Source organism: Oncorhynchus gorbuscha, linkage group LG14 (genome assembly GCF_021184085.1).
Source record: "Oncorhynchus gorbuscha isolate QuinsamMale2020 ecotype Even-year linkage group LG14, OgorEven_v1.0, whole genome shotgun sequence".
In the NCBI taxonomy this organism is placed as follows: domain Eukaryota; kingdom Metazoa; phylum Chordata; class Actinopteri; order Salmoniformes; family Salmonidae; genus Oncorhynchus; species Oncorhynchus gorbuscha.
The window spans coordinates 83,306,466-83,333,337 of record NC_060186.1 but is presented as its reverse complement, the minus strand read 5'-3'; the positions used below and the strand labels follow the sequence as shown (position 1 = coordinate 83,333,337).

At 45.3% G+C, this 26,872-nt stretch overlaps 1 protein-coding gene across 1 annotated transcript in view; it reads left to right on the top strand.

Moving 5' to 3' along the window:
* Positions 1-978: 978 nt before the first annotated feature.
* gnpat2 (glyceronephosphate O-acyltransferase 2) overlaps positions 979-26,872 on the top strand; it is a 52,869-nt gene continuing 26,975 nt past the window's right edge. The window contains exons 1-5 of the mRNA XM_046299216.1: positions 979-1,091; positions 12,333-12,539; positions 17,439-17,615; positions 23,697-23,826; positions 23,989-24,116. Coding sequence (XP_046155172.1) covers positions 1,083-1,091; positions 12,333-12,539; positions 17,439-17,615; positions 23,697-23,826; positions 23,989-24,116 — 651 coding nt within the window. The 5' untranslated portion in view covers positions 979-1,082. The remainder of the gene's footprint in view (positions 1,092-12,332; positions 12,540-17,438; positions 17,616-23,696; positions 23,827-23,988; positions 24,117-26,872) is intronic.

Here is a 26,872-nt window from a genome sequence, read left to right as displayed (position 1 = left end):
CATGGTAACAAGGTAAAGGAACTGTCCTTGGTAACAAGGTAAAGGAACTGCCCATGGTAACAAGGTAAAGGAACTGCCCATGGTAACAAGGTAAAGGAACTGCCCATGGTAACAAGGTAAAGGAACTTTCCATGGTAACAAGGTAAAGGAACTTTCCATGGTAACAAGGTAAAGGAACTTTCCATGGTAACAAGGTAAAGGAACTGTCCATGGTAACAAGGTAAAGGAACTTTCCATGGTAACAAGGTAAAGGAACTGTCCATGGTAACAAGGTAAAGGACTGTCCATGGTAACAAGGTAAAGGAACTGTCCATGGTAACAAGGAATGATAAACATGTTTTGTAAAGATTCAAGCTGAATATTGAATATATCTGTGATTTATGTGGAATGGAGAAGGAGACCATTTTGCATTTGTTTTTAACCCGTATTTATAGTAGAGTTTTTGGGATTGATATACAGAACTTTGTTACAAAGAAAACAGGACAGGTTGTACAATGTAATGGTTTTAATATGATTTATTTCAGAACTTCTGACATTGATAAAGATGTAATATATTTAATTAAACTGCTAATGATATCAGGTACATTTCATATTTGCAAATTGTCTAATTCAAAACCTAACTTTCTTCACTTTATAAATGAATTTAAACAATATGGCACTACTTTAACCTAAATGAAAAACAAAAAGGCAATTAAAACTTGTATTATTAATGAATATGATTTGTTTGTTTAGGATTTCTGGCCATGTAAAGAGTTTGTATGTGATTATTCCTCTTTTGGTTGTTGATATTTGCTCATAAAAACAAATAAAAAATAACATCGCCTACAAGGGTGATCTGGGATTTCTATTGAAAAGTTTAGTCTATCTTTATAATGTCCTGTCTTTGTCCGGAGCATATTCATTCATAATTATGGGGCCGCTGCGGTAGAGTGACATTTTCGGGAGGAGTTCCCGAAATACAGCGACCCTATTGGTCCCCGCCGACACAGGCAGTCTTCCGGTAGCGTGATCTGTGTGCGGAGCGTAAGGGGACACACACTTACTACCAGCACCGAGACGGAGCTGACGCCCCTGCGACGAAAATGACAACGGTAAGGCTGCGCTGTGTGTTATGTTGTCTAGCGTGGGTTCGTATGGTCTTGACGTTGCCCTAAAACTACCCTTGAGTCATGTACTTTAACATGCTGACAGGCTCGCTCTCGGTTGGTTGTTGTTAACTAAATAACTACTTGAAGGTTGTGCCCCGTAGCAGGCTTGCTGTGTGCTTTCATTTACGAAATGATCGAGCTCTGTCGAGGGAGGAACTGTTGTTTTTATTTTAAAATATATATATATTATTGTGTATATGTATTTATTCTGAACACTTCCGTTTGTTGGCAATGTCGAATTCTTGCATATTTTTTTTCTTCTTCAAAATACTGATTTATGTTCACTTCGCTGGACAGGCCAACGCCGCCGAGTACTACACTGTAAACCAATCAAAACTCATACTATCCATTGTATTTTTCTCTGCTGATCACGTCTGCCAATCAGGTTGTCCGTTTCTAAGTAGACCGCTGGTGACCTATCCAAAGAGTGTTCGGCTCATTTTACTGACTCGGATCTTTTCGAATCGTTAAATAAAACATTTTAAAATGGTTTTTTACATTTAATTTAAATAGGCAAGTCAGTTAAGAACAATTTATTATTTACAATAACGGCCTACCCCAGCCAAACCCTAATGACGCTTGGCCAATTGTGCACTTGTGCACTGCACTATGGGAGTTCCAAACACGGCTGGATGTGATACAGCCTGGACTCGAACCAGAGACTGTAGTGACGCCTCTTGCCTTAGACCGCTGTGCCACTCTGGAGCCCAAGAATGACTAATTTTGTTCATTTGAGGCAGGAATATGGCACCAGAGAGCTGCCAAACGGTTGAATTAGCATTTAGGATCGTAAGAAAAGCCAAGCGTGAAACGTGAATGTGAAATCTAGTTTGACTGGGGCGGGGCGGGCCTAGTTTGACCGGGGCGGGCCTAGTTTGACTGGGGCGGGCCTAGTTTGACTGGGGCAGGCCTAGTTTGACTGGGGCGGGCCTAGTTTGACTGGGGCGGGCCTAGTTTGACTGGGGCGGGCCTAGTTTGACTGGGGCGGGCCTAGTTTGACTGGGGCGGGCCTAGTTTGACTGGGGCGGGCGGGCCTAGTTTGACTGGGGCGGGCGGGCCTAGTTTGACTGGGGCGGGCGGGCCTAGTTTGACTGGGGGCGGGAGGGCCTAGTTTGACTGGGGCGGGCGGGCCTAGTTTGACTGGGGCGGGGCGGGCCTAGTTTGACTGGGGCGGGGCGGGCCTAGTTTGACTGGGGCGGGGCGGGCCTAGTTTGACTGGGGCGGGGCGGGCCTAGTTTGACTGGGGCGGGACGGCCTAGTTTGACTGGGGCGGGACGGCCTAGTTTGACTGGGGCGGGAGGGCCTAGTTTGACTGGGGCGGGAGGGCCTAGTTTGACTGGGGCGGGAGGGCCTAGTTTGACTGGGGCGGGGCGGGCCTAGTTTGACTGGGGGGCGGGAGGGCCTAGTTTGACTGGGGCGGGAGGGCCTAGTTTGACTGGGGCGGGAGGGCCTAGTTTGACTGGAGCGGGGGACTGGGGGGCCTAGTTTGACTGGGGCGGGAGGGCCTAGTTTGACTGGAGCGGGAGGGCCTAGTTTGACTGGGGCGGGACGGCCTAGTTTGACTGGGGCGGGACGGCCTAGTTTGACTGGGGCGGGACGGCCTAGTTTGACTGGGGCGGGACGGCCTAGTTTGACTGGGGCGAGGAGCGGGCCTAGTTTGACTGGGGCGAGGAGCGGGCCTAGTTTGACTGGGGCGAGGAGCGGGCCTAGTTTGACTGGGGCGGGCCTAGTTTGACTGGGGCGGGCCTAGTTTGACTGGGGCGGGCCTAGTTTGACTGGGGCGGGCCTAGTTTGACTGGGGCGGGCCGGCCTAGTTTGACTGGGGCGGGCCGGCCTAGTTTGACTGGGGCGGGAGGGCCTAGTTTGACTGGGGCGGGAGGGCCTAGTTTGACTGGGGCGGGAGGGCCTAGTTTGACTGGGGCGGGAGGGCCTAGTTTGACTGGGGCGGGAGGGCCTAGTTTGACTGGGGCGGGGCGGGCCTAGTTTGACTGGGGCGGGGCGGGCCTAGTTTGACTGGGGCGGGGCGGGCCTAGTTTGACTGGGGCGGGAGGGCCTAGTTTGACTGGGGCGGGAGGGCCTAGTTTGACTGGGGCGGGGGGCTAGTTTGACTGGGGCGGGCCTAGTTTGACTGGGGCGGGAGGGCCTAGTTTGACTGGGGCGGGAGGGCCTAGTTTGACTGGGGCGGGCGGGCCTAGTTTGACTGGGGCGGGGCGGGCCTAGTTTGACTGGGGCGGGGCGGGCCTAGTTTGACTGGGGCGGGGCGGGCCTAGTTTGACTGGAGCGGGGCTGGGGCTGGCCTAGTTTGACTGGGGCTGGCCTAGTTTGACTGGGGCGGGACGGCCTAGTTTGACTGGGGCGGGAGGGCCTAGTTTGACTGGGGCGGGAGGGCCTAGTTTGACTGGGGCGGGAGGGCCTAGTTTGACTCGGGCGGGAGGGCCTAGTTTGACTCGGGCGGGAGGGCCTAGTTTGACTGGGGCGGGAGGGCCTAGTTTGACTGGGGCGGGAGGGCCTAGTTTGACTGGGGCGGGAGGGCCTAGTTTGACTGGGGCGGGAGGGCCTAGTTTGACTGGGGCGAGGAGCTGGCCTAGTTTGACTGGGGCGGGCCTAGTTTGACTGGGGCGGCCCTAGTTTGACTGGGGCGGGCCTAGTTTGACTGGAGCGGGGCGGGCCTAGTTTGACTGGAGCGGGGCGGGCCTAGTTTGACTGGAGCGGGGCGGGCCTAGTTTGACTGGAGCGGGGCGGGCCTAGTTTGACTGGAGCGGGGCGGGCCTAGTTTGACTGGAGCGGAGCGGGCCTAGTTTGACTGGAGCGGAGCGGGCCTAGTTTGACTGGAGCGGAGCGGGCCTAGTTTGACTGGAGCGGAGCGGGCCTAGTTTGACTGGAGCGGGCCTAGTTTGACTGGAGCGGGCCTAGTTTGACTGGAGCGGGCCTAGTTTGACTGGAGCGGAGCGGGCCTAGTTTGACTGGAGCGGGGCGGGCCTAGTTTGACTGGAGCGGGGCGGGCCTAGTTTGACTGGAGCGGGGCGGGCCTAGTTTGACTGGAGCGGGGCTAGTTTGACTGGAGCGGGCCTAGTTTGACTGGAGCGGGCCTAGTTTGACTGGGCGGGCGGGCCTAGTTTGACTGGAGCGGGGCGGGCCTAGTTTGACTGGAGCGGGCGGGTTTGGCTTGACTGGCTGGAGCGGGGCGGGCCTAGTTTGGCTGGAGCGGGGCGGGCCTAGTTTGGCTGGAGCTGGGCGGGCCTAGTTTGGCTGGAGCGGGGCGGGCCTAGTTTGGCTGGAGCGGGGCGGGCCTAGTTTGGCTGGAGCGGGGCGGGCCTAGTTTGGCTGGAGCGGGGCGGGCCTAGTTTGGCTGGAGCGGGGCGGGCCTAGTTTGGCTGGAGCGGGGCGGGCCTAGTTTGACTGGAGCGGGGCGGGCCTAGTTTGACTGGAGCGGGGCGGGCCTAGTTTGACTGGAGCGGGGCGGGCCTAGTTTGACTGGAGCGGGGCGGGCCTGGAGCCCACGGTTCGGCACGCATGTGAAAGTTTAACCATCATAGTGTGAAATCCAGTTTGACTGTCACTGTTACTTTTTGAAGTCAGAATTCCCTCGATGCAGACCGGCAGTGAAAAGATCAAGACAGATGCTGTGTTTTACTCTGAAGGTTGACTTGATTATTTATTTTAAAGCGGTAGTGTGTACCGTTGACGTGAACGTGGCATGTTGAATCCCAACGAATCAGTCCTGGATGCTCGCGTTGCAAAAAGCAAAGAAGACTAAAGAGCAGTGTCGGACATGGCCGGCGGAGGAGCTGAAGAACTGGAAAAGCCTCCCGCTTCATTTAAGTTTCATGGAGCATTTTGGCTTCCCTGTCAAATATGATGACTGATGAAGGGTGATGGACAACACACCGTAATGGGGTTGTCCAATGTGCCACAAGAGATCCGTATCATCGTGGAAATGCATGGAGCGAGAGGCCACACTTTTAAAGTGTCATCACCCTGGTGTGTCAGTGACAGGAGCCAACTCAGCCAAGAGACAACTTCTCACCGCGGCATTTAAGCAGCCCTTTGTTGCAGAATCAGACGGGGATGTTTATCACTGCAGACATGAGGCCATACTCTGTTGTGGAAAACAAAGGGTTTAAAATACCCCTAATGTAAGTACCTTCATTGAGGCCACGTTAGAAATCCCCTCTCAGGACCACTTCAGTATGAAGATCACCCCAGAACTTTATGAACAGGAACAGATCAAATTGTGGACCACCCCAGATACCCCCAATGGCATACCTTCACCACAGAGGACCTGGACCTCCAGGGTGACAGGAATGTACAGGACTGTTCACTAGAGAGGACCTCCACAGACAGGTGGACCCCCAATGTGACAGGAAGCTTCGTGACTGTTCACTACACCACCCCAGGTGGACCTCCAGGCTGACAGGAAGCTACGTTCACTGAGGACCTGAACTACCCACAGTACAGGTGGACCTTCAGGGTGACAGGAAGATACCCGTAACTGTTCACTACTCCACCCCAGATACCCCAGACTAGCCACAGACAGGTGGGAGACCCGTGATACCCCGGTGCTACAGGACTACCTTCATCTATGAGGAGTCACACAACACTGGCGCAGGACTACTTCTGGGATCAGTAGCAGAGTGGAACCTCATTAGAAGGACCCAACCCCAGAAATATCCCAACCACCACAGATAATACCAACAACTAAGTAAATGCAGTGATTAGAGGACCTGAGGCCACAGATATCTTTACTTTGCACATGTGATCCATTTAGCATCTTCATTAGGGAATATCAGGGAAGCTAATGATGGACTCTCATTGGGAGGATCAGGAAGTTGTTTTCCAGGACACCGATCATGTGCTTAAGACCAAGCTAATGAAATGTTCCAGAGGACCTGAACCCCAGCTCATACACCTAATGTCACTACCTTCAAGATGGACCGCCCCAGATACCCCCTAATGTCACTGGAGTTCCATCTTGAGGCAGCAGGCACCCCTGTATAAGACCCTTCAGACAAGACCCAGAAAACGTAAAGACCTCGTCACCTTGTCTGTTGATGACGTGAAAGTGGCAGAGGAGGTCCTCCAGGTGCTCAAACCTTTCAGTCCCCGTTTACAACCCTACTGAGCGCTGAAACTGCACCGTCTGTGTCCGTGATCCTACCTCTGAAACCAGAGGATTCTACTATCCATGGCCCCAAATGGGGAAGACCTGTACCATCCAGGTATGTCATGTCTGCCTGTTCATTACCAGAGGACCTGAACCCCAGATACCCCCCTAATGTACAGGACTACCTTCATTAGCCTGAGGACCTGCCCACCCCAGATACCCAGTAATGTACAGGACGCCCTTCACCAGAGGGCAGGACCTGAGCCCCAGATACCCCTAATGTACAGGACTACCTTCATTAGAGCAGGACCTGAACCCCAGATACCCCCAGTAATGTACAGGACTACCTTCATAGATGTTCCAAGGTTCTAGTCCCTGCCTGTTCTAGTGCCCTGCCTGTTCTAGTCCCTGCCCTACACCAGAGGGCATGCAGTGCCTGTTCTAGTCCCTGCCCTACACCAGAGGGCATGCAGTGCCTGTTCTAGTCCCTGCCCTACACCAGAGGGCATGCAGTGCCTGTTCTAGTCCCTGCCCTACACCAGAGGGCATGCAGTGCCTGTTCTAGTCCCTGCCCTACACCAGAGGACATGCAGTGCCTGTTCTAGTCCCTGCCCTACACCAGAGGGCATGCAGTGCCTGTTCTAGTGCCCTGCCCTACACCAGAGGGCATGCAGTGCCTGTTCTAGTCCCTGCCCTACACCAGAGGGCATGCAGTGCCTGTTCTAGTCCCTGCCCTACACCAGAGGCATGCAGTGCCTGTTCTAGTCCCTGCCTGTTCAGAGTCCCTGCCTGTTCTAGTCCCTGCCCTACACCAGAGGATGCAGTGCCTGTTCTAGTCCCTGCCCTACACCAGAGGGCATGCAGTGCCTGTTCTAGTCCCTGCCTGTTCTAGTCTCTGCCTGTTCTAGTCCCTGCCCTACACCAGAGGACATGCAGTGCCTGTTCAAGTCCCCCTGCCTGGCATGCCCCTACACCAGAGGGCATGCAGTGCCTGTTCTAGTCCCTGCCTGTTCTAGTCCCTGCCTGTTCTAGTCCCTGCCCTACACCAGAGGGCATGCAGTGCCTGTTCTAGTACACCCTGCCTGTTCTAGTCCCTGCCCTACACCAGAGGACATGCAGTGCCTGTTCTAGTCCCTGCCCTACACCAGAGGACATGCAGTGCCTGTTCTAGTCCCTGCCCTGTTCTAGTCCCTGCCTGTTCTAGTCCCTGCCTGTTCTAGTCCCTGCCTGTTCTAGTCCCTGCCCTACACCAGAGGACATGCAGTGCCTGTTCTAGTCCCTGCCCTGTTCAAGCCCCTGCCTGTTCTAGTCCCTGCCTGTTCAAGGGCCCCTGCCTGTTCTAGTACACCCCAGTGCCTGTTCTAGTCCCTGCCCTACACCAGAGGACATGCAGTGCCTGTTCTAGTCCCTGCCCTACACCAGAGGACATGCAGTGCCTGTTCTAGTCCCTGCCCTACACCACAGGACATGCAGTGCCTGTTCTAGTCCCTGTCTGTTCTAGTCCTGCCTGTTCTAGTCCCTGCCCTACACCAGAGGACGTTCAGTGCCTGTTCTAGTCCCTGCCCTACACCAGAGGACATGCAGTGCCTGTTCTAGTCCCTGACTGTTCTAGTCCCTGCCTGTTCTAGTCCCTACCCTACACCAGAGGACATGCAGTGCCTGTTCAAGCCCCTGCCCTGTTCAAGGACCCCTGCCTGTTCAAGCCCCTGCCTGTTCTAGTCCCTGCCTGTTCTAGTCCCTGCCCTACACCAGAGGACATGCAGTGCCTGTTCTAGTCCCTGCCTGTTCTAGTCCCTGCCCTACACCAGAGGACATGCAGTGCCTGTTCTAGTCCCTGCCCTACACCAGAGGACATGCAGTGCCTGTTCAAGCCCCTGCCTGTTCAAGCCCCTGCCTGTTCTAGTCCCTGCCTGTTCTAGTCCCTGCCCTACACCAGAGGACATGCAGTGCCTGTTCTAGTCCCTGCCTGTTCTAGTCCCTGCCTGTTCTAGTCCCTGCCTGTTCTAGTTCCTGCCTGTTCTAGTCCCTGCCCTGTCCCCTGTTCTAGTCCCTGCCTGTTCTAGTCCCTGCCTGTTCTAGTCCCTGCCCTACACCAGAGGACATAGTGATCTCACCACTGAAGAGCAAAAAGAGAATGACTTCAATAATAAAGATAATGCAGTCTAATCTTAGTCTATTGCTATTAGAATCATCCATTTTTTATTCAATGTTATTGACACAATTATAGTTTTATTAAACAAATTATTTATTTTCATATTTCATAGATTAAGTCATTATCCATGACCACCATAGTATTGGTTTATCATTCTCTATACCTTATAGTCCAATACATAATCACCATAGTATTGGTTTATCATTCTCTATACCTTATAGTCCAATACATAATCACCATAGTATTGGTTTATCATTCTCTATACCTTACAGTCCAATACATAATCACCATAGTATTGGTTTATCATTCTCTATACCTTACAGTCCAATACATTATCACTATAGTATTGGTTTATCATTCTCTATACCTTATAGTCCAATACATTATCACTATAGTATTGGTTTATCATTCTCTATACCTTATAGTCCAATACATTATCACTATAGTATTGGTTTATCATTCTCTATACCTTATAGTCCAATACATTATCACTATAGTATTGGTTTATCATTCTCTATACCTTACAGTCCAATACATTATCACTATAGTATTGGTTTATCATTCTCTATACCTTATAGTCCAATACATTATCACTATACTATTGGTTTATCATTCTCTATACCTTATAGTCCAATACATTATCACTATAGTATTGGTTTATCATTCTCTATACCTTATAGTCCAATACATTATCACTATAGTATTGGTTTATCATTCTCTATACCTTATAGTCCAATACATTATCACTATAGTATTGGTTTATCATTCTCTATACCTTACAGTCCAATACATTATCACTATAGTATTGGTTTATCATTCTCTATACCTTATAGTCCAATACATTATCACTATACTATTGGTTTATCATTCTCTATACCTTATAGTCCAATACATTATCACTATAGTATTGGTTTATCATTCTCTATACCTTATAGTCCAATACATTATCCATGACCACCATAGTATTGGACAGCTGCTATTGGAGAACTCTTCTGATTTAGAAATCAAACTCTTATTCAGAACCCATTGTTCAACAGTTTAGTTTTTTTTAAAGATTGTATTGCAAGTTAGCCACATGTGTAGGCTGTGTAGGTCAAATGTATGATTAGAATTAAGCAATACGTCCCCAGGGGGTGTGGTATATGACCAATATACCACAGCTAAGGGCTGTTCTTATGTACGATGCATCGCGGAGTGCCTGGACACAGCCCTTAGCCGTGTTATATCGGCAATATACCACAAACCCCAAAGGTGCCTTATTGCTGTTATAAACTGGTTACCAATGTAGCAGAGCAGTAAAAATACATGTTTTGTCAAATCCATGGTGTATGGTCTGATATACCACGGCTGTCAGCCAATCAGCATTCAGCGCCCCAAACCACCCAGTTTATGGTGTTTCTATAAACCTGCAGCTAGGTACTTGAAGTGAGACCGATAATCATGACAAAACACGACAATCGCTTTAGTTCACTGACAGAGATATAACTAATGAAATGGACATTTACATTAGCTAGCTAGGCTAAATGGTCAAACGATCGGTTCGTATTGCTGCGTATTTAAAAGCTCAAACAGATAAGGATCTGATTTCAGTCTGGGAGCTAGCTAGCTAGCTATATCTGATCCTCTTCAGTCTGGGAGCTAGCTAGCTAGCTATATCTGAGCCTCTTCAGTCTGGGAGCTAGCTAGCTAGCTATATCTGAGCCTCTTCAGTCTGGGAGCTAGCTAGCTAGCTATATCTGAGCCTCTTCAGTCTGGGAGCTAGCTAGCTAGCTATATCTGAGCCTCTTCAGTCTGGGAGCTAGCTAGCTAGCTATATCTGAGCCTCTTCAGTCTGGGAGCTAGCTAGCTAGCTATATCTAAGCCTCTTCAGTCTGGGAGCTAGCTAGCTAGCTATATCTGAGCCTCTTCAGTCTGGGAGCTAGCTAGCTAGCTATATCTGAGCCGCTTCAGTCTGGGAGCTAGCTAGCTAGCTATATCTGATCCTCTTCGGTCTGGGAGCTAGCTATATCTGATCCTCTTCGGTCTGGGAGCTAGCTATATCTGATCCTCTTCGGTCTGGGAGCTAGCTATATCTGATCCTCTTCGGTCTGGGAGCTAGCTATATCTGATCCTCTTCGGTCTGGGAGCTAGCTAGCTAGCTATATCTGATGCTCTTCAGTCTGGGAGCTAGCTATATCTGATCCTCTTCAGTCTGGGAGCTAGCTAGCTAGCTATATCTCATCCTCTTCAGTCTGGGAGCTAGCTATATCTGATCCTCTTCAGTCTGGGAGCTAGCTAGCTAGCTAGCTATATCTGATCCTCTTCAGTCTGGGAGCTAGCTATATCTGATCCTCTTCAGTCTGGGAGCTAGCTAGCTAGCTATATCTGATCCTCTTCAGTCTGGGAGCTAGCTAGCTAGCTATATCTGATCCTCTTCAGTCTGGGAGCTAGCTATATCTGATCCTCTTCAGTCTGGGAGCTAGCTAGCTAGCTATATCTGATCCTCTTCAGTCTGGGAGCTAGCTAGCTAGCTATATCTGATGCTCTTCAGTCTGGGAGCTAGCTATATCTGATCCTCTTCAGTCTGGGAGCTAGCTAGCTAGCTATATCTCATCCTCTTCAGTCTGGGAGCTAGCTATATCTGATCCTCTTCAGTCTGGGAGCTAGCTAGCTAGCTATATCTGATCCTCTTCAGTCTGGGAGCTAGCTATATCTGATCCTCTTCAGTCTGGGAGCTAGCTAGCTAGCTATATCTGATCCTCTTCAGTCTGGGAGCTAGCTAGCTATATCTGATCCTCTTCAGTCTGGGAGCTAGCTAGCTAGCTATATCTGATCCTCTTCAGTCTGGGAGCTAGCTATATCTGATCCTCTTCAGTCTGGGAGCTAGCTAGCTAGCTATATCTGATCCTCTTCAGTCTGGGAGCTAGCTATATCTGATCCTCTTCAGTCTGGGAGCTAGCTAGCTAGCTATATCTGATCCTCTTCAGTCTGGGAGCTAGCTAGCTAGCTATATCTGATCCTCTTCAGTCTGGGAGCTAGCTATATCTGATCCTCTTCAGTCTGGGAGCTAGCTAGCTAGCTATATCTGATCCTCTTCAGTCTGGGAGCTAGCTATATCTGATCCTCTTCAGTCTGGGAGCTAGCTATATCTGATCCTCTTCAGTCTGGGAGCTAGCTAGCTAGCTATATCTGATCCTCTTCAGTCTGGGAGCTAGCTATATCTGATCCTCTTCAGTCTGGGAGCTAGCTAGCTATATCTGATCCTCTTCAGTCTGGGAGCTAGCTATATCTGATCCTCTTCAGTCTGGGAGCTAGCTAGCTAGCTATATCTGATCCTCTTCAGTCTGGGAGCTACCTATTGGTTGTTAAATAAAGCCTGTTAATGCTAGCCTATTTGTTGTTGCCACGGAGTGTTCAATGTCCACAGTCCAAGGCTGGCTCGCTATCAGGTCGACTAGGCAGCTGTGACCCCGTTCAAACACTTAGGAAATCCTTCCTTTTGAAGTAATGACTAGTATCTGAAGAATGTAGCGACCTTAAAGGAGAAGTTTGATTTCTTACAACCAAACCTCTATTTTTATGGAAATTACATGTTATGGAAGGGTCCAGACACCATTTTTGCGATTTCGCTTGTTTTTAAAGAACTACCCAATAACTACCGACCTAGACCTAGACATAGAGCTAGACCTAGACATAGAGCTAGACCTAGACATAGAGCTAGACCTAGACCTAGACATAGAGCTAGACCTAGTCGCACAAAATGGAATATAAACATGTGAATGAAGTTCGGAATGACACAATTGAATATGTCCAACGAGGAAAGGTGTTGACAGTCGCTGGATCTGAGTGTTCTTTCCCAGGCTGTTTTCCTGAACAAGATGTAATCATGGCTTCAAATCAACCAGATATGACATTTCCACCATTTTTGAATCGTGTTTCCTTGTTGCAGTGTGAGGATCCCTCTGGCTTCAAGCAGGATGATGAGTTTCTGGACATCCTGGAGGAGAGGAGGAGGAGCAGTGACCTAGGCCATGCCCTCCGAACCTTTACCCCCTCCCCTTACAGGGGAGCCCCTCTTTCCGCGGGCGCCCTCAACAGGATGGTTCTGGAGTCACAGTACCTACGATACGTCACCAAGGAGGTACAGTGTGTCTGGGTGCGAGAGAGAATCCTGACCGTTCCATGATGTACACTCAACAGGGTCGCACAGGACATTAGTCCAGTTCCTGTCCGACCACATTGCAGATACATGCAAGGCCTTACAATGGCTGGCCTTACAATGGCTGGCTTTACAATGGCTGGCCTTACAATAGCTGTTTAACATATCAGCTAGTCATATCAATATAGTAGTAGACCTTACAGTAAAATAACAATAGCAAGGATATATACAGGGTGTTACGGTACAGAGTCAATGTGGAGGCTATATACAGGGGGTACCGGTACAGAGTCAATGTGGAGGCTATATACAGGGGGGTAGTCCTGGACAGAGTCAATGTGGAGGCAATATACAGGTTTCCTTGGTACAGAGTCAATGTGGAGGCTATATACAGGGGTACAGAGTCATATACAGGAGGTACCGGTACAGAGTCAATGTGGAGGCTATATACAGGGGGTACCGGTACAGAGTCAATGTGGAGGCTATATACAGGGGGTACCGGTACAGAGTCAATGTGGAGGCTATATACAGGGGGTACAGAGTCAATGTGGAGGCTATATACAGGGGGTACCGGTACAGAGTCAATGTGGAGGCTATATACAGGGGGTACCGGTACAGAGTCAATGTGGAGGCTATATACAGGGGGTACAGAGCTCAGTTGGTAGAGCATGGCGCTTGTAACGCCAGGGTAGTGGGTTCTATCCCCGGGACCACCCATACGTAGAATGTATGCACACATGACTGTAAGTCGCTTTGGATAAAAGCGTCTGCTAAATGGCATATATTTATATAGTATAGATATACAGGGGTACAGAGTCAATGTGGAGGCTATATACAGGGGGTACAGAGTCAATGTGGAGGCTATATACAGGGGGGGTACAGAGTCAATGTGGAGGCTATATACAGGGGGTACAGAGTCAATGTGGAGGCTATATACAGGGGGTACAGAGTCAATGTGGAGGCTATATACAGGGGGTACAGAGTCAATGTGGAGGCTATATACAGGGGGTACAGAGTCAATGTGGAGGCTATATACAGGGGGTACAGAGTCAATGTGGAGGCTATATACAGGGGGTACAGAGTCAATGTGGAGGCTATATACAGGGGGTACAGAGTCAATGTGGAGGCTATATACAGGGGGTACAGAGTCAATGTGGAGGCTATATACAGGGGGTACAGAGTCAATGTGGAGGCTATATACAGGGGGTACCGGTACAGAGTCAATGTGGAGGCTATATACAGGGGGTACCGGTACAGAGTCAATGTGGAGGCTATATACAGGGGGTACCGGTACAGAGTCAATGTGGAGGCTATATACAGCGTGTTACGGTACAGAGTCAATGTGGAGGCTATATACAGCGTGTTACGGTACAGAGTCAATGTGGAGGCTATATACAGGGGGGTACAGAGTCAATGTGGAGGCTATATACAGGGGGGGTACAGAGTCAATGTGGAGGCTATATACAGGGGGTACCGGTACAGAGTCAATGTGGAGGCTATATACAGGGGGTACCGGTACAGAGTCAATGTGGAGGCTATATACAGGGGGGGTACAGAGTCAATGTGGAGGCTATATACAGGGGGGGTACAGAGTCAATGTGGAGGCTATATACAGGGGTACCGGTACAGAGTCAATGTGGAGGCTATATACAGGGGGTACCGGTACAGAGTCAATGTGGAGGCTATATACAGGGGTACCGGTACAGAGTCAATGTGGAGGCTATATGTAAGTCGCTCTGGATAAGGCGTCTGCTAAATGACTTAAATGTAAATGTAAATGTATATACAGGGGGGGGTACAGAGTCAATGTGGAGGCTATATACAGGGGGGGGTACAGAGTCAATGTGGAGGCTATATACAGGGGTACCGGTACAGAGTCAATGTGGAGGCTATATACAGGGGGTACCGGTACAGAATCAATGTGGAGGCTATATACAGGGGGTACCGGTACAGAGTCAATGTGGAGGCTATATACAGGGGGTACCGGTACAGAGTCAATGTGGAGGCTATATACAGGGGGTTACAGAGTCATGTGGAGGCTATATACAGGGGGAGGCTCGGTACAGAGTCAATGTGGAGGCTATAGGGGGAGGCTCTATACAGAGTCAATGTGGAGGCTATATACAGGGGGTGGAGGCTCGGTACAGAGTCAATGTGGAGGCTATATACAGGGGGTACCGGTACAGAGTCAATGTGGAGGCTATATACAGGGGGTACCGGTACAGAGTCAATGTGGAGGCTATATACAGGGGGTACCGGTACAGAGTCAATGTGGAGGCTATATACAGGGTGTTATGGTACAGAGTCAATGTGGAGGCTATATACAGGGGTAATCTGTACAGAGTCAATGTGGAGACTATATACAGGGGTACCGGTACAGAGTCAATGTGGAGACTATAAACAGGGGTACCAGAGTCAATGTGGAGGGCAGGGGGGGTCAATGTAAATTGTCCGGTGGCGATTTTATGATTTGTTCAGTGAAACTTATGGCTTGGGGGTAGAAGCTGTTAAGGAGCCTCTTGGTCCTAGACTTGGCGTTCCGGTACCGCTTGCCGTGCGGTAGCAGAGAGAACAGTCTATGACTTGGGTGACTGGAGTCTCTGACAATTTTATGGGCATTCCTCTGACACCACCTATTATATAGTTCCTGGTATAGAGGTCCTGGATGGAAGGAAGCTTGGCCCCAGTGATGTCCTGGGCCGTTCGCACTACCCTCTGGTCAGATGCAGAGCAGTTCTCTGTACCTCTGTAGTGCCTTGCGGTCGGAGGCCGAGCAGTTGCCATACCAGGCGGTGATGCAACCGGTCAGGATGCTCTCGATGTTGCAGCTGTATAACCTTTTTGACAATCTGGGGAAATGTTTTCAGTCTCCTGAGGGGGAAAAGGTTTTGTCTTGCCCTCTTCACGACTGTCTTGGTGTGTTTGGACCATGATAGATCATTGGTGATGTGGACATCAAGGAACTTGAAACTCTCGACCCACTTCACTACAGCTCTGTCAATGTTAATGGGGACCTGTTCGGTCCGCCTTTTCCTGTAGTCCACGATCAGCTCCTTTTGTCTTGCTCACATTGAGGGAGAGGTTGTTGTCCTGACACCACACTGCCAGTTCTGACCTCATCCCTATAGGCTGACTTGTCGGTGATCAGGCCTACCACTGTTGTGTCGTCAGCAAACTTATGGTGTTGGATTCGTGTTTGGCCACGCAGTTGTGGTTGAACAGGGTGTACAGTAGGGGACTGAACACGCACATCTGAGGGGCCCCAGTGTTGAGGATCAGCGTCGCAAGACGTGTTGTTGCCTTTTCTTACCACCTGGGGGCGACCCGTCAGGAAGTCCAGGATCCAGTTGTAGAGGGAGGTGTTGTTACCCTCACCACCTGGGGGCGACCTGTCAGGAAGTCCAGGATCCAGTTGCAGAGGGAGGTGTTGTTACCCTCACCACCTGGGGGCGACCTGTCAGGAAGTCCAGGATCCAGTTGCAGAGGGAGGTGTTGTTACCCTCACCACCTGGGGGTGACCCTGTTTTGAGGATCAGCATGGCAGATGTGTTGTTACCTAACCTCACCACCTGGCAGAGGCCCGTCAGGAAGTCCAGGATCCAGTTAGAGAGGTATGTGTTTAGTATCAGAGTCCTTAGCTTAGTGATGAGCTCCGTGGGCACTATGGTGTTGAACGCTGAGCTGTAGTTATTGAACAGCATTCTCATAGGTGTTCCTTTTGTCCAGGTGAGAAAGGGCAGTGCGGAGTGCGATTGCGTCATCTGTGGATCTATTGGTGCGGTATGCGAATTGGAGTGGGTCTATAGGGTGTTCGGAAGGATGCTCTTGATGTGAGCCACGACCACCAGCCTTTCAAAGCGCTTCATGGCTACCGACGTGAGTGCTACGGGGCGGTAATCATTTTAGGCAGGTTACCTTCGCTTCCTTGGGCACAGGGACTATGGTGGTCTGCCACATCTGACGAGCGTCAGAGCCGGTGTAGTAGGATTCAATCTTAGTCCTGTATCGACATGCTGCTTGTTTGATGGTTCGTCTGAGGGCATAGTGGGATTTTTGTATTAGTGTCCTGACTAGTCTCCCGCTCCTTGATCTCTAGCCTTTAGCTCAGTGCGGATGTTGCCTGTAATCCATGGCTTCTGGTTGGGATATGTACACACAGTCACTGTGGGGAAGACGTTCTCAATGCACTTATTGATGAAGCTGGTGACTGAGGTGGTGTATTTCTTAATGCCATTGGATGAATCCCGGAACATATCAGTCTGTGCTGCAAATCAGTCCTGTAGTATCCACGTCATCTGACCACTTCTGTATTTAGCGAGTCACGGGTACTTCCTGCTTTAGTATTTGCTTGTTACCTGTAATCAGGAGGATAGAATTATGGTCAGATTTGCCAAATGGAGAGTGGGAGAGAGCTTTGTATGCATGTCTGTTTGTGGAGTAAAGGTGGTCTAGGATTTTATTTCTCCCTGGTTGCACATTTAAGTTTGCACTCCTAGTGGAGTGCTGCTTCTGGGTGAGCATTTTCTTGTTTGCTTTATGGCCTTATAGAGTTGGTTGAGAGCGGTCTTAGTGCCAGCTTCGTTCTGTGTGGTGGTAAATAGACGGCTACAAATTAGACAGATGAAAACTCTCTCGGTAGATAGTGTGGTCTACAGCTTATCATAAGGTACTCTACCTCAGGCGAGCAATACCTCGATACTCTACCTCTACCTTATTCTAGGGACAATAAGGAGTCCTGCGTCTTTCAGCAGTATTTAGCACTAGCAATGTTTATTTTGTGTCTCATCTGTTTGGCGAGAGAGTAGAGCCTTGCAGTAGTCTAATCTTGACGCAACCAATGTAGTTGCAGGAACTCGACATCTAACTCTCTGACCCTTGAACCCTGACCTCTCTGTGCAGGTGGCCATGGAGACTGGTGAGAGTGTGGATCTGGTGAGAGAGGAGGCGTCAGGGATACTGGATGAGATGTCTCAGAACCTCCAGCTGGGATTCATCAGACTGCTGGGGTTCACCCTCAGTAAAGTATTCAAGAGGCTCTTCAGCCACATCAACATCAACCAGGAAGGACTCAATAGGGTCAGAATACTACTATTATAATACAAAGAATACTACTACTACTACTACTACTAGAACACAACTACTATAATACAGTAGTATACAGTTCACCTTCAGTAGTCTTCAAGAGGCTCTTCAGCCTCAACATCAACCGGGACTGACTCAACAGGCTCACAATACAACTATTATAATACTACTACTACTATAATACAAGTAGAATACTACCACTAGAATACTACTATTATAATTCAAATGAAGACTAGTAATAGAATACTGCTATAATAATAATAATAATAATACTATTATAATACAAATGGAATGCTACTACTAGAATGCTACTACTAGTGTACTACTATTATAATACACATAGAATACTACTACTAGAATACTACTATTATAATTCAAATGAAGACTAGTAATAGAATACTGCTATAATAATAATAATAATAATAATACTATTATAATACAAATGGAATGCTACTACTAGAATGCTACTAAGTGTACTACTATTATAATACATAGAATACTACTACTAGAATAATATTATAATACATAGAATGCTATTACTAGATAACTGCTATTATAATGCTACTGCTAGAAGACTACTATTATAATACAAGTAGAATACTACTACTATAATACAAATGGAATACTGCTATTATAATGCTACTGCTAGAAGACTACTATTATAATACAAGTATATATATATATAAGTAGAATACTACTACTAGAATACTGCTATTATAATACAAATAGAATACTACTATAATACAAATATAATACTACTACTAGAATACTGCTATTATAATACTACTACTGCTAGAATAGTACTACCATTATAATACTACTACTAGAATACTGCTATTATAATACTACTACTCAAATACTACTACTAGAATACAGCTATTATAATATAAATAGAATACTACTATAATACAAATATAATACTACTACTAGAATACTGCTATTATAATACTACTACTGCTAAAATAGTACTACCATTATAATACATATATAATACTACTACTAGAATACTGCTATTATAATACAAATAGAATACTGCTAGTATAATAGAACTAGAATATGACTACTGCTATAATAGTACTACTTTTTTAATACAAATAGAATAGTACTACTATAATTCTATAAGAATACTACAATTTTACGACAAATAGAATAGTACTACTATAATTCTATAAGAATACTACAATTTTAATACAAATAGAATGCTACTACTTATTATAATACTACTACTGCTACTCAAATAATATTGTAATACAAATAGAATTCTACTACTAGAATATTGCTACTACTACTAGCACACTACTATAATACAAATAGAATATAGAATATTACTATTATAATACAAATAGAATACTACTATACTGCTACTGTAATACTACTATAATACAAATAGAATACTACTATAATACAAATAGAATACTACTACTACTATACTGCTACTGTAATACTACTATAATAATACAAATAGAATACTACTATAATAATACAAATAGAATACTACTATAATACAAATAGAATACTACTACTACTATACTGCTACTGTAATACTACTATAATAATACAAATAGAATACTACTATAATAATACAAATAGAATACTACTATAATACAAATAGAATACTACTGCTATACTGCTACTGTAATACTACTATAATAATACAAATAGAATACTACTATAATGCAAATAGAATACTACTGCTATACTGCTACTGTAATACTACTATAATAATACAAATAGAATACTACTATAATACAAATAGAATACTACTACTACTATACTGCTACTGTAATACTACTATAATAATACAAATAGAATACTACTATAATAATACTACTGCTATACTGCTAGTAATACTACTATAATAATACAAATATAATACTACTATAATACAAATAGAATACTACTACTACTATACTGCTACTGTAATACTACTATAATAATACAAAGAATACTACTATAATGCAAATAGAATACTACTGCTATACTGCTACTGTAATACTACTATAATAATACAAATAGAATACTACTATAATGCAAATAGAATACTACTGCTATACTGCTACTGTAATACTACTATAATAATACAAATAGAATACTACTATAATGCAAATAGAATACTACTGCTATACTGCTACTGTAATACTACTATAATAATACAAATAGAATACTACTATAATGCAAATAGAATACTACTGCTATACTGCTACTGTAATACTACTATAACAAATAGAATACTACTACTACTATACTGCTACTGTAATACTACTAATAATACAAATAGAATACTACTATAATGCAAATAGAATAAATACTGCTACTGTAATACTACTATAATAATACAAATAGAATACTACTATAATACAAATAGAATACTACTACTACTATACTGCTACTGTAATACTACTATAATAATACAAATAGAATACTACTATAATGCAAATAGAATACTACTGCTATACTGCTACTGTAATACTACTATAATAATACAAATAGAATACTACTATAATACAAATAGAATACTACTACTACTATACTGCTACTGTAATACTACTATAATAATACAAATAGAATACTATTATAATGCAAATAGAATACTACTGCTATACTGCTACTACTAATACTACTATAATAATACAAATAGAATACTACTATAATACAAATAGAATACTACTACTACTATACTGCTACTGTAATACTACTATAATAATACAAATAGAATACTACTATAATGCAAATAGAATACTACTGCTATACTGCTACTGTAATACTACTATAATAATACAAATAGAATACTACTATAATACAAATAGAATACTACTACTACTATACTGCTACTGTAATACTACTATAATAATACAAATAGAATACTACTATAATGCAAATAGAATACTACTGCTATACTGCTACTGTAATACTACTATAATAATACAAATAGAATACTACTATAATACAAATAGAATACTACTACTACTATACTGCTACTGTAATACTACTATAATAATACAAATAGAATACTATTATAATGCAAATAGAATACTACTGCTATACTGCTACTGTAATACTACTATAATAATACAAATAGAATACTACTATAATACAAATAGAATACTACTGCTATACTGCTACTGTAATACTACTATAATGCAAATAGAATACTACTGCTATACTGCTACTGTAATACTACTATAATGCAAATAGAATACTACTGCTATACTGCTACTGTAATACTACTATAATGCAAATAGAATACTACTGCTATACTGCTACTGTAATACTACTATAATGCAAATAGAATACTACTGCTATACTGCTACTGTAATACTACTATAATACAAATAGAATACTACTGCTATACTGCTACTGTAATACTACTATAATGCAAATAGAATACTACTGCTATACTGCTACTGTAATACTACTATAATAATACAAATAGAATACTACTGCTATACTGCTACTGTAATACTACTATAATACAAATAGAATACTACTGCTATACTGCTACTGTAATACTACTATAATGCAAATAGAATACTACTGCTATACTGCTACTGTAATACTACTATAATACAAATAGAATACTACTGCTATACTGCTACTGTAATACTACTATAATGCAAATAGAATACTACTGCTATACTGCTACTGTAATACTACTATAATGCAAATAGAATACTACTGCTATACTGCTACTGTAATACTACTATAATGCAAATAGAATACTACTGCTATACTGCTACTGTAATACTACTATAATGCAAATAGAATACTACTGCTATACTGCTACTGTAATACTACTATAATGCAAATAGAATACTACTGCTATACTGCTACTGTAATACTACTATAATAATACAAATAGAATACTACTATAATAATACAAATAGAATACTACTATAATACAAATAGAATACTACTACTACTATACTGCTACTGTAATACTACTATAATAATACAAATAGAATACTACTATAATAATACAAATAGAATACTACTATAATACAAATAGAATACTACTACTACTATACTGCTACTGTAATACTACTATAATAATACAAATAGAATACTACTATAATGCAAATAGAATACTACTGCTATACTGCTACTGTAATACTACTATAATACAAATAGAATACTACTGCTATACTGCTACTGTAATACTACTATAATGCAAATAGAATACTACTGCTATACTGCTACTGTAATACTACTATAATGCAAATAAAATACTACTGCTATACTGCTACTGTAATACTACTATAATAATACAAATAGAATACTACTACTATACTGCTACTGTAATACTACTATAATACAAATAGAATACTACTGCTATACTGCTACTGTAATACTACTATAATAATGCAAATAGAATACTACTGCTATACTGCTACTGTAATACTACTATAATGCAAATAGAATACTACTGCTATACTGCTACTGTAATACATTGTTTTAACCAATAAGGCATGAGAACTGTTATCATGAATAACATTCTGTTCTTAGGCATGAAGTGAAGTGTGATTAATTAATTTCTACTTAGATGTATGTGTTGGGTACATGATGTGTAATGCAGGTGTTGATGCAAGTTGGCTAGGAAAAACTCCCTAGAAAGGCCAAAGCCTGGTTCCTCTCTAGGTTTCTTCCTAGGTTATGTGGGGTGGCCAGTCCTCTTCTGGCTGTGCCGGGTGGAGATTATAACAGAACATGGTCAAGATGTTCAAATGTTCATAAATGACCAGCATGGTCAAATAATAGGTCTGGGACAGGTAGCACGTCCGGTGAACAGGTCAGGATTCCATAGCCTCAGGCAGAACAGGTGAAACTGGAGCAGCAGCAAGACCAGGTGGAATGGGGACAGCAAGGAGTCTTCATGCCAGGTAGTCCTGAGGCATGGTCCTAGGCCCGAGAGAGAGAAAGAAAGAAAGAGATTTAGAGAGCGCATACTTAAATTCACACAGGACACCGGATAAGACAGGAGAAGTACTCCAGATATAACAGACTGACCCTAGCCCCCTGACACAAACTACTGCAGCATAAATACTGGAGGCTGAGACAGGAGGGGTCAGGAGACACTGTGGCCCCATCCGAGGACACCCCCAGACAGGGCCAAACAGGAAGGATATAACCCCACCCACTTTGCCAAAGCACAGCCCCCACACCACTAGAGGGATATCTTCAACCACCAACTTACCATCCTGAGACAAGGCCGTGTATAGCCCACAAATATCTCCGCCACGGCACAACTCAAGGGGGGGCGCCAACCCAGACAGGAAGATCACATCAGTGACTCCACCCACTCAAGTGACGCACCCCTCCTAGGGACGGCATGAAAGAGCACCAGTAAGTCAGTGACTCAGTCCCTGTAATAGGGTTAGAGGCAGAGAATCCCAGTGGAGAGAGGGGAACCGGCCAGGCAGAGACAGCAAGGGTGGTTCGTTGCTCCAGAGCCTTTCCATTCACCTTCACACTCCTGGGCCAGACTACACTCAATCATATGACCCACTGAAGAGATGAGTCTTCAGTAAAGACTTAAAGGTTGAGACTGAGTCTGCGTCTCTCACATGGGTAGGCAAGACAGTTCAATAAAAATGGAGCTCTATAGGAGAAAACCCTTGAGGAACACCGAAATGTACAGTTGATTTGTCAGAGGACAAACCATTCACAGAGACAAACTGATATCTTTCCGACAGATAAGATCTAAACCAGGCCAGAACTTGTCCGTGTAGAGCAATCTGGGTTTCCAAATCTCTCCAAATCTCTCCAAATACCTCTATCACCTTGTCATTTAACTTCTTTAAAGTTTTGCCATACTTCCCTCCTGTCTGTTCCCTGTCTCTCTCTGCCAACCGTTACCAACGGAGACGAACACTAGCTCCTGTAAAGATCTCCTCCTCCTCCTCCGTTCCAGTTGTTTCTTTAGCAGTAGTTCTGTGGCAACTGTGATTTTTCAGAAATATACAAAAGACATTTTCGGTTAGTGATTTTATTTTTCTTAGGGATCGTTAACGTTTCTCAAAATGATCTGTTGTTGTCTCAGTTTATTGGTTCATAGTGATGTTTCTGTCCCGCCCCCAGCTCCAACAGGCCATTCAGGAGTTTCCAGTGATCCTGATGCCCAATCACAGGAGTTATGTGGACTTCCTGGTTCTGTCCTACATCCTGTTCACCTTTGACCTGCCCATCCCCGTTATAGCTGCTGGAATCCGCAAGTATCTATTGATTTATCCTGTATCTGTGTTTTGGTCGACTTAAAAAAAAAAAAAACTGGAACGACCACAGAACTTCAGATAACAAACGTCTGACTTTTACCTATCGGTCTTTCTGTCTTCCCCTGCCTACGTCCGTCCGTCTGTCTCCCCCTCTGTAGCTCTGATGGACATGAAGATGGTGGGAGAGATCCTGCGTCGTTCTGGAGCGTTCTTCATTAGGAGGGCCATCGGGTCTGACAAGCTGTACTGGGCTGTCCTATCTGAGTATGTCAAAACCATTGTCAGGGTACGTGTCCATACATATTTATATTATCGCACACGGCCGTATGTACACGGAGTGTACCCAACATGAGGAACTTCCTAACATTGAGCCCCTTTCCCCCTCGGAACAGCCTCAATTTGTCTTAGAGTTGTAACTAGTGTCTTCTCTCTCTCTCTCCTCAGACAGGGTATGCTCCTGTAGAGGTATAACTAGTGTCTTATCTCTCTCTCTCCTCAGACAGGGTATGCTCCTGTAGAGGTATAACTAGTGTCTTATCTCTCTCTCTCCTCAGACAGGGTATGCTCCTGTAGAGTTGTAACTAGTGTCTTCTCTCTCTCTCTCCTCAGACTGGGTATGCTCCTGTAGAGTTGTAACTAGTGTCTTCTCTCTCTCCTCAGACTGGGTATGCTCCTGTAGAGTTGTAACTAGTGTCTTCTCTCTCTCCTCAGACTGGGTATGCTCCTGTAGAGTTGTAACTAGTGTCTTCTCTCTCTCCTCAGACTGGGTATGCTCCTGTAGAGTTGTAACTAGTGTCTTCTCTCTCTCTCTCTCTCCTCAGACAGGGTATGCTCCTGAGATATAGAGTGTTGTAACTAGTGTCTTCTCTCTCTCTCTCTCTCCTCAGACAGGGTATGCTCCTGTAGAGTTGTAACTAGTGTCTTCTCTCTCTCTCTCTCTCCTCAGACAGGGTATGCTCCTGTAGAGTTGTAACTAGTGTCTTCTCTCTCTCTCTCTCCTCAGACAGGGTATGCTCCTGTAGAGTTGTAACTAGTCTCTTCTCTCTCTCTCTCCTCAGACAGGGTATGCTCCTGTAGAGTTGTAACTAGTCTCTTCTCTCTCTCTCTCCTCAGACAGGGTATGCTCCTGTAGAGTTGTAACTAGTGTCTTCTCTCTCTCCTCAGACAGGGTATGCTCCTGTAGAGTTGTAACTAGTGTCTTCTCTCTCTCTCTCCTCAGACAGGGTATGCTCCTGTAGAGTTGTAACTAGTGTCTTCTCTCTCTCTCTCTCTCTCCTCAGACAGGGTATTTTTTATTTTATTTATTTTTATTTCACCTTTATTTAACCAGGTAGGCTAGTTGAGAACAAGTTCTCATTTGCAACTGCGACCTGGCCAAGATAAAGCATAGCAGTGTGAACAGACAACACAGAGTTACACATGGAATAAACAATTAACAAGTCAATAACACAGTAGAAAAAAAATGGGCAGTCTATATACAATGTGTGCAAAAGGCATGAGGAGGTAGGCGAATAATACAGTTTTGCAGATTAACACGGGAGTGATAAATGATCAGGTCATGTACAGGTAGAGATATTGGTGTGCAAAAGAGCAGAAAAATAAATAAATAAAAACAGTATAAAAAACAGTATGGGGATGAGGTAGGTGAAAATGGGTGGGCTATTTTCCTATAGACTATGTACAGCTGCAGCGATCGGTTAGCTGCTCGGATAGCTGATGTTTGAAGTTGGTGAGGGAGATAAAAGTCTCCAACTTCAGCGATTTTTGCAATTCGTTCCAGTCACAGGCAGCAGAGTACTGGAACGAAAGGCGGCCAAATGATGTGTTGGCTTTAGGGATGATCAGTGAGATACACCTGCTGGAGCGCGTGCTACGGATGGGTGTTGCCATCGTGACCAGTGAACTGAGATAAGGCGGAGCTTTACCTAGCATGGACTTGTAGATGACCTGGAGCCAGTGGGTCTGGCGACGAATATGTAGTGAGGGCCAGCCGACTAGAGCATACAAGTCGCAGTGGTGGGTGGTATAAGGTGCTTTAGTGACAAAACGGATGGCACTGTGATAGACTGCATCCAGTTTGCTGAGTAGAGTGTTGGAAGCCATTTTGTAGGTGACATCGCCGAAGTCGAGGATCTGTAGGATAGTCAGTTTAACTAGGGTAAGCTTGGCAGCGTGAGTGAAGGAGGCTTTGTTGCGGAATAGAAAGCCGACTCTTGATTTGATTTTCGATTGGAGATGTTTGATGTGGGTCTGGAAGGAGAGTTTGCAGTCTAGCCAGACACCTAGGTACTTATAGATGTCCACATATTCAAGGTCGGAACCATCCAGGGTGGTGATGCTAGTCGGGCATGCGGGTGCAGGCAGCGATCGGTTGAAAAGCATGCATTTGGTTTTACTCGCGTTTAAGAGCAGTTGGAGGCCACGGAAGGAGTGCTGTATGGCATTGAAGCTCGTTTGGAGGTTAGATAGCACAGTGTCCAATGACGGGCCGAAAGTATATAGAATGGTGTCGTCTGCGTAGAGGTGGATCAGGGAATCGCCCGCAGCAAGAGCAACATCATTGATATACACAGAGAAAAGAGTCGGCCCGAGAATTGAACCCTGTGGCACCCCCATAGAGACTGCCAGAGGACCGGACAGCATGCCCTCCGATTTGACACACTGAACTCTGTCTGCAAAGTAATTGGTGAACCAGGCAAGGCAGTCATCCGAAAAACCGAGGCTGTTGAGTCTGCCGATAAGAATATGGTGATTGACAGAGTTGAAAGCCTTGGCGAGGTCGATGAAGACGGCTGCACAGTACTGTCTTTTATCGATGGCGGTTATGATATCGTTTAGTACCTTGAGTGTGGCTGAGGTGCACCCGTGACCGGCTCGGAAACCAGATTGCACAGCGTAGAAGGTACGGTGGGATTCGAGATGGTCAATGACCTGTTTGTTGATTTGGCTTTCGAAGACCTTAGATAGGCAGGGCAGGATGGATATAGGTCTGTAACGGTTTGGGTCCAGGGTGTCTCCCCCTTTGAAGAGGGGGATGACTGC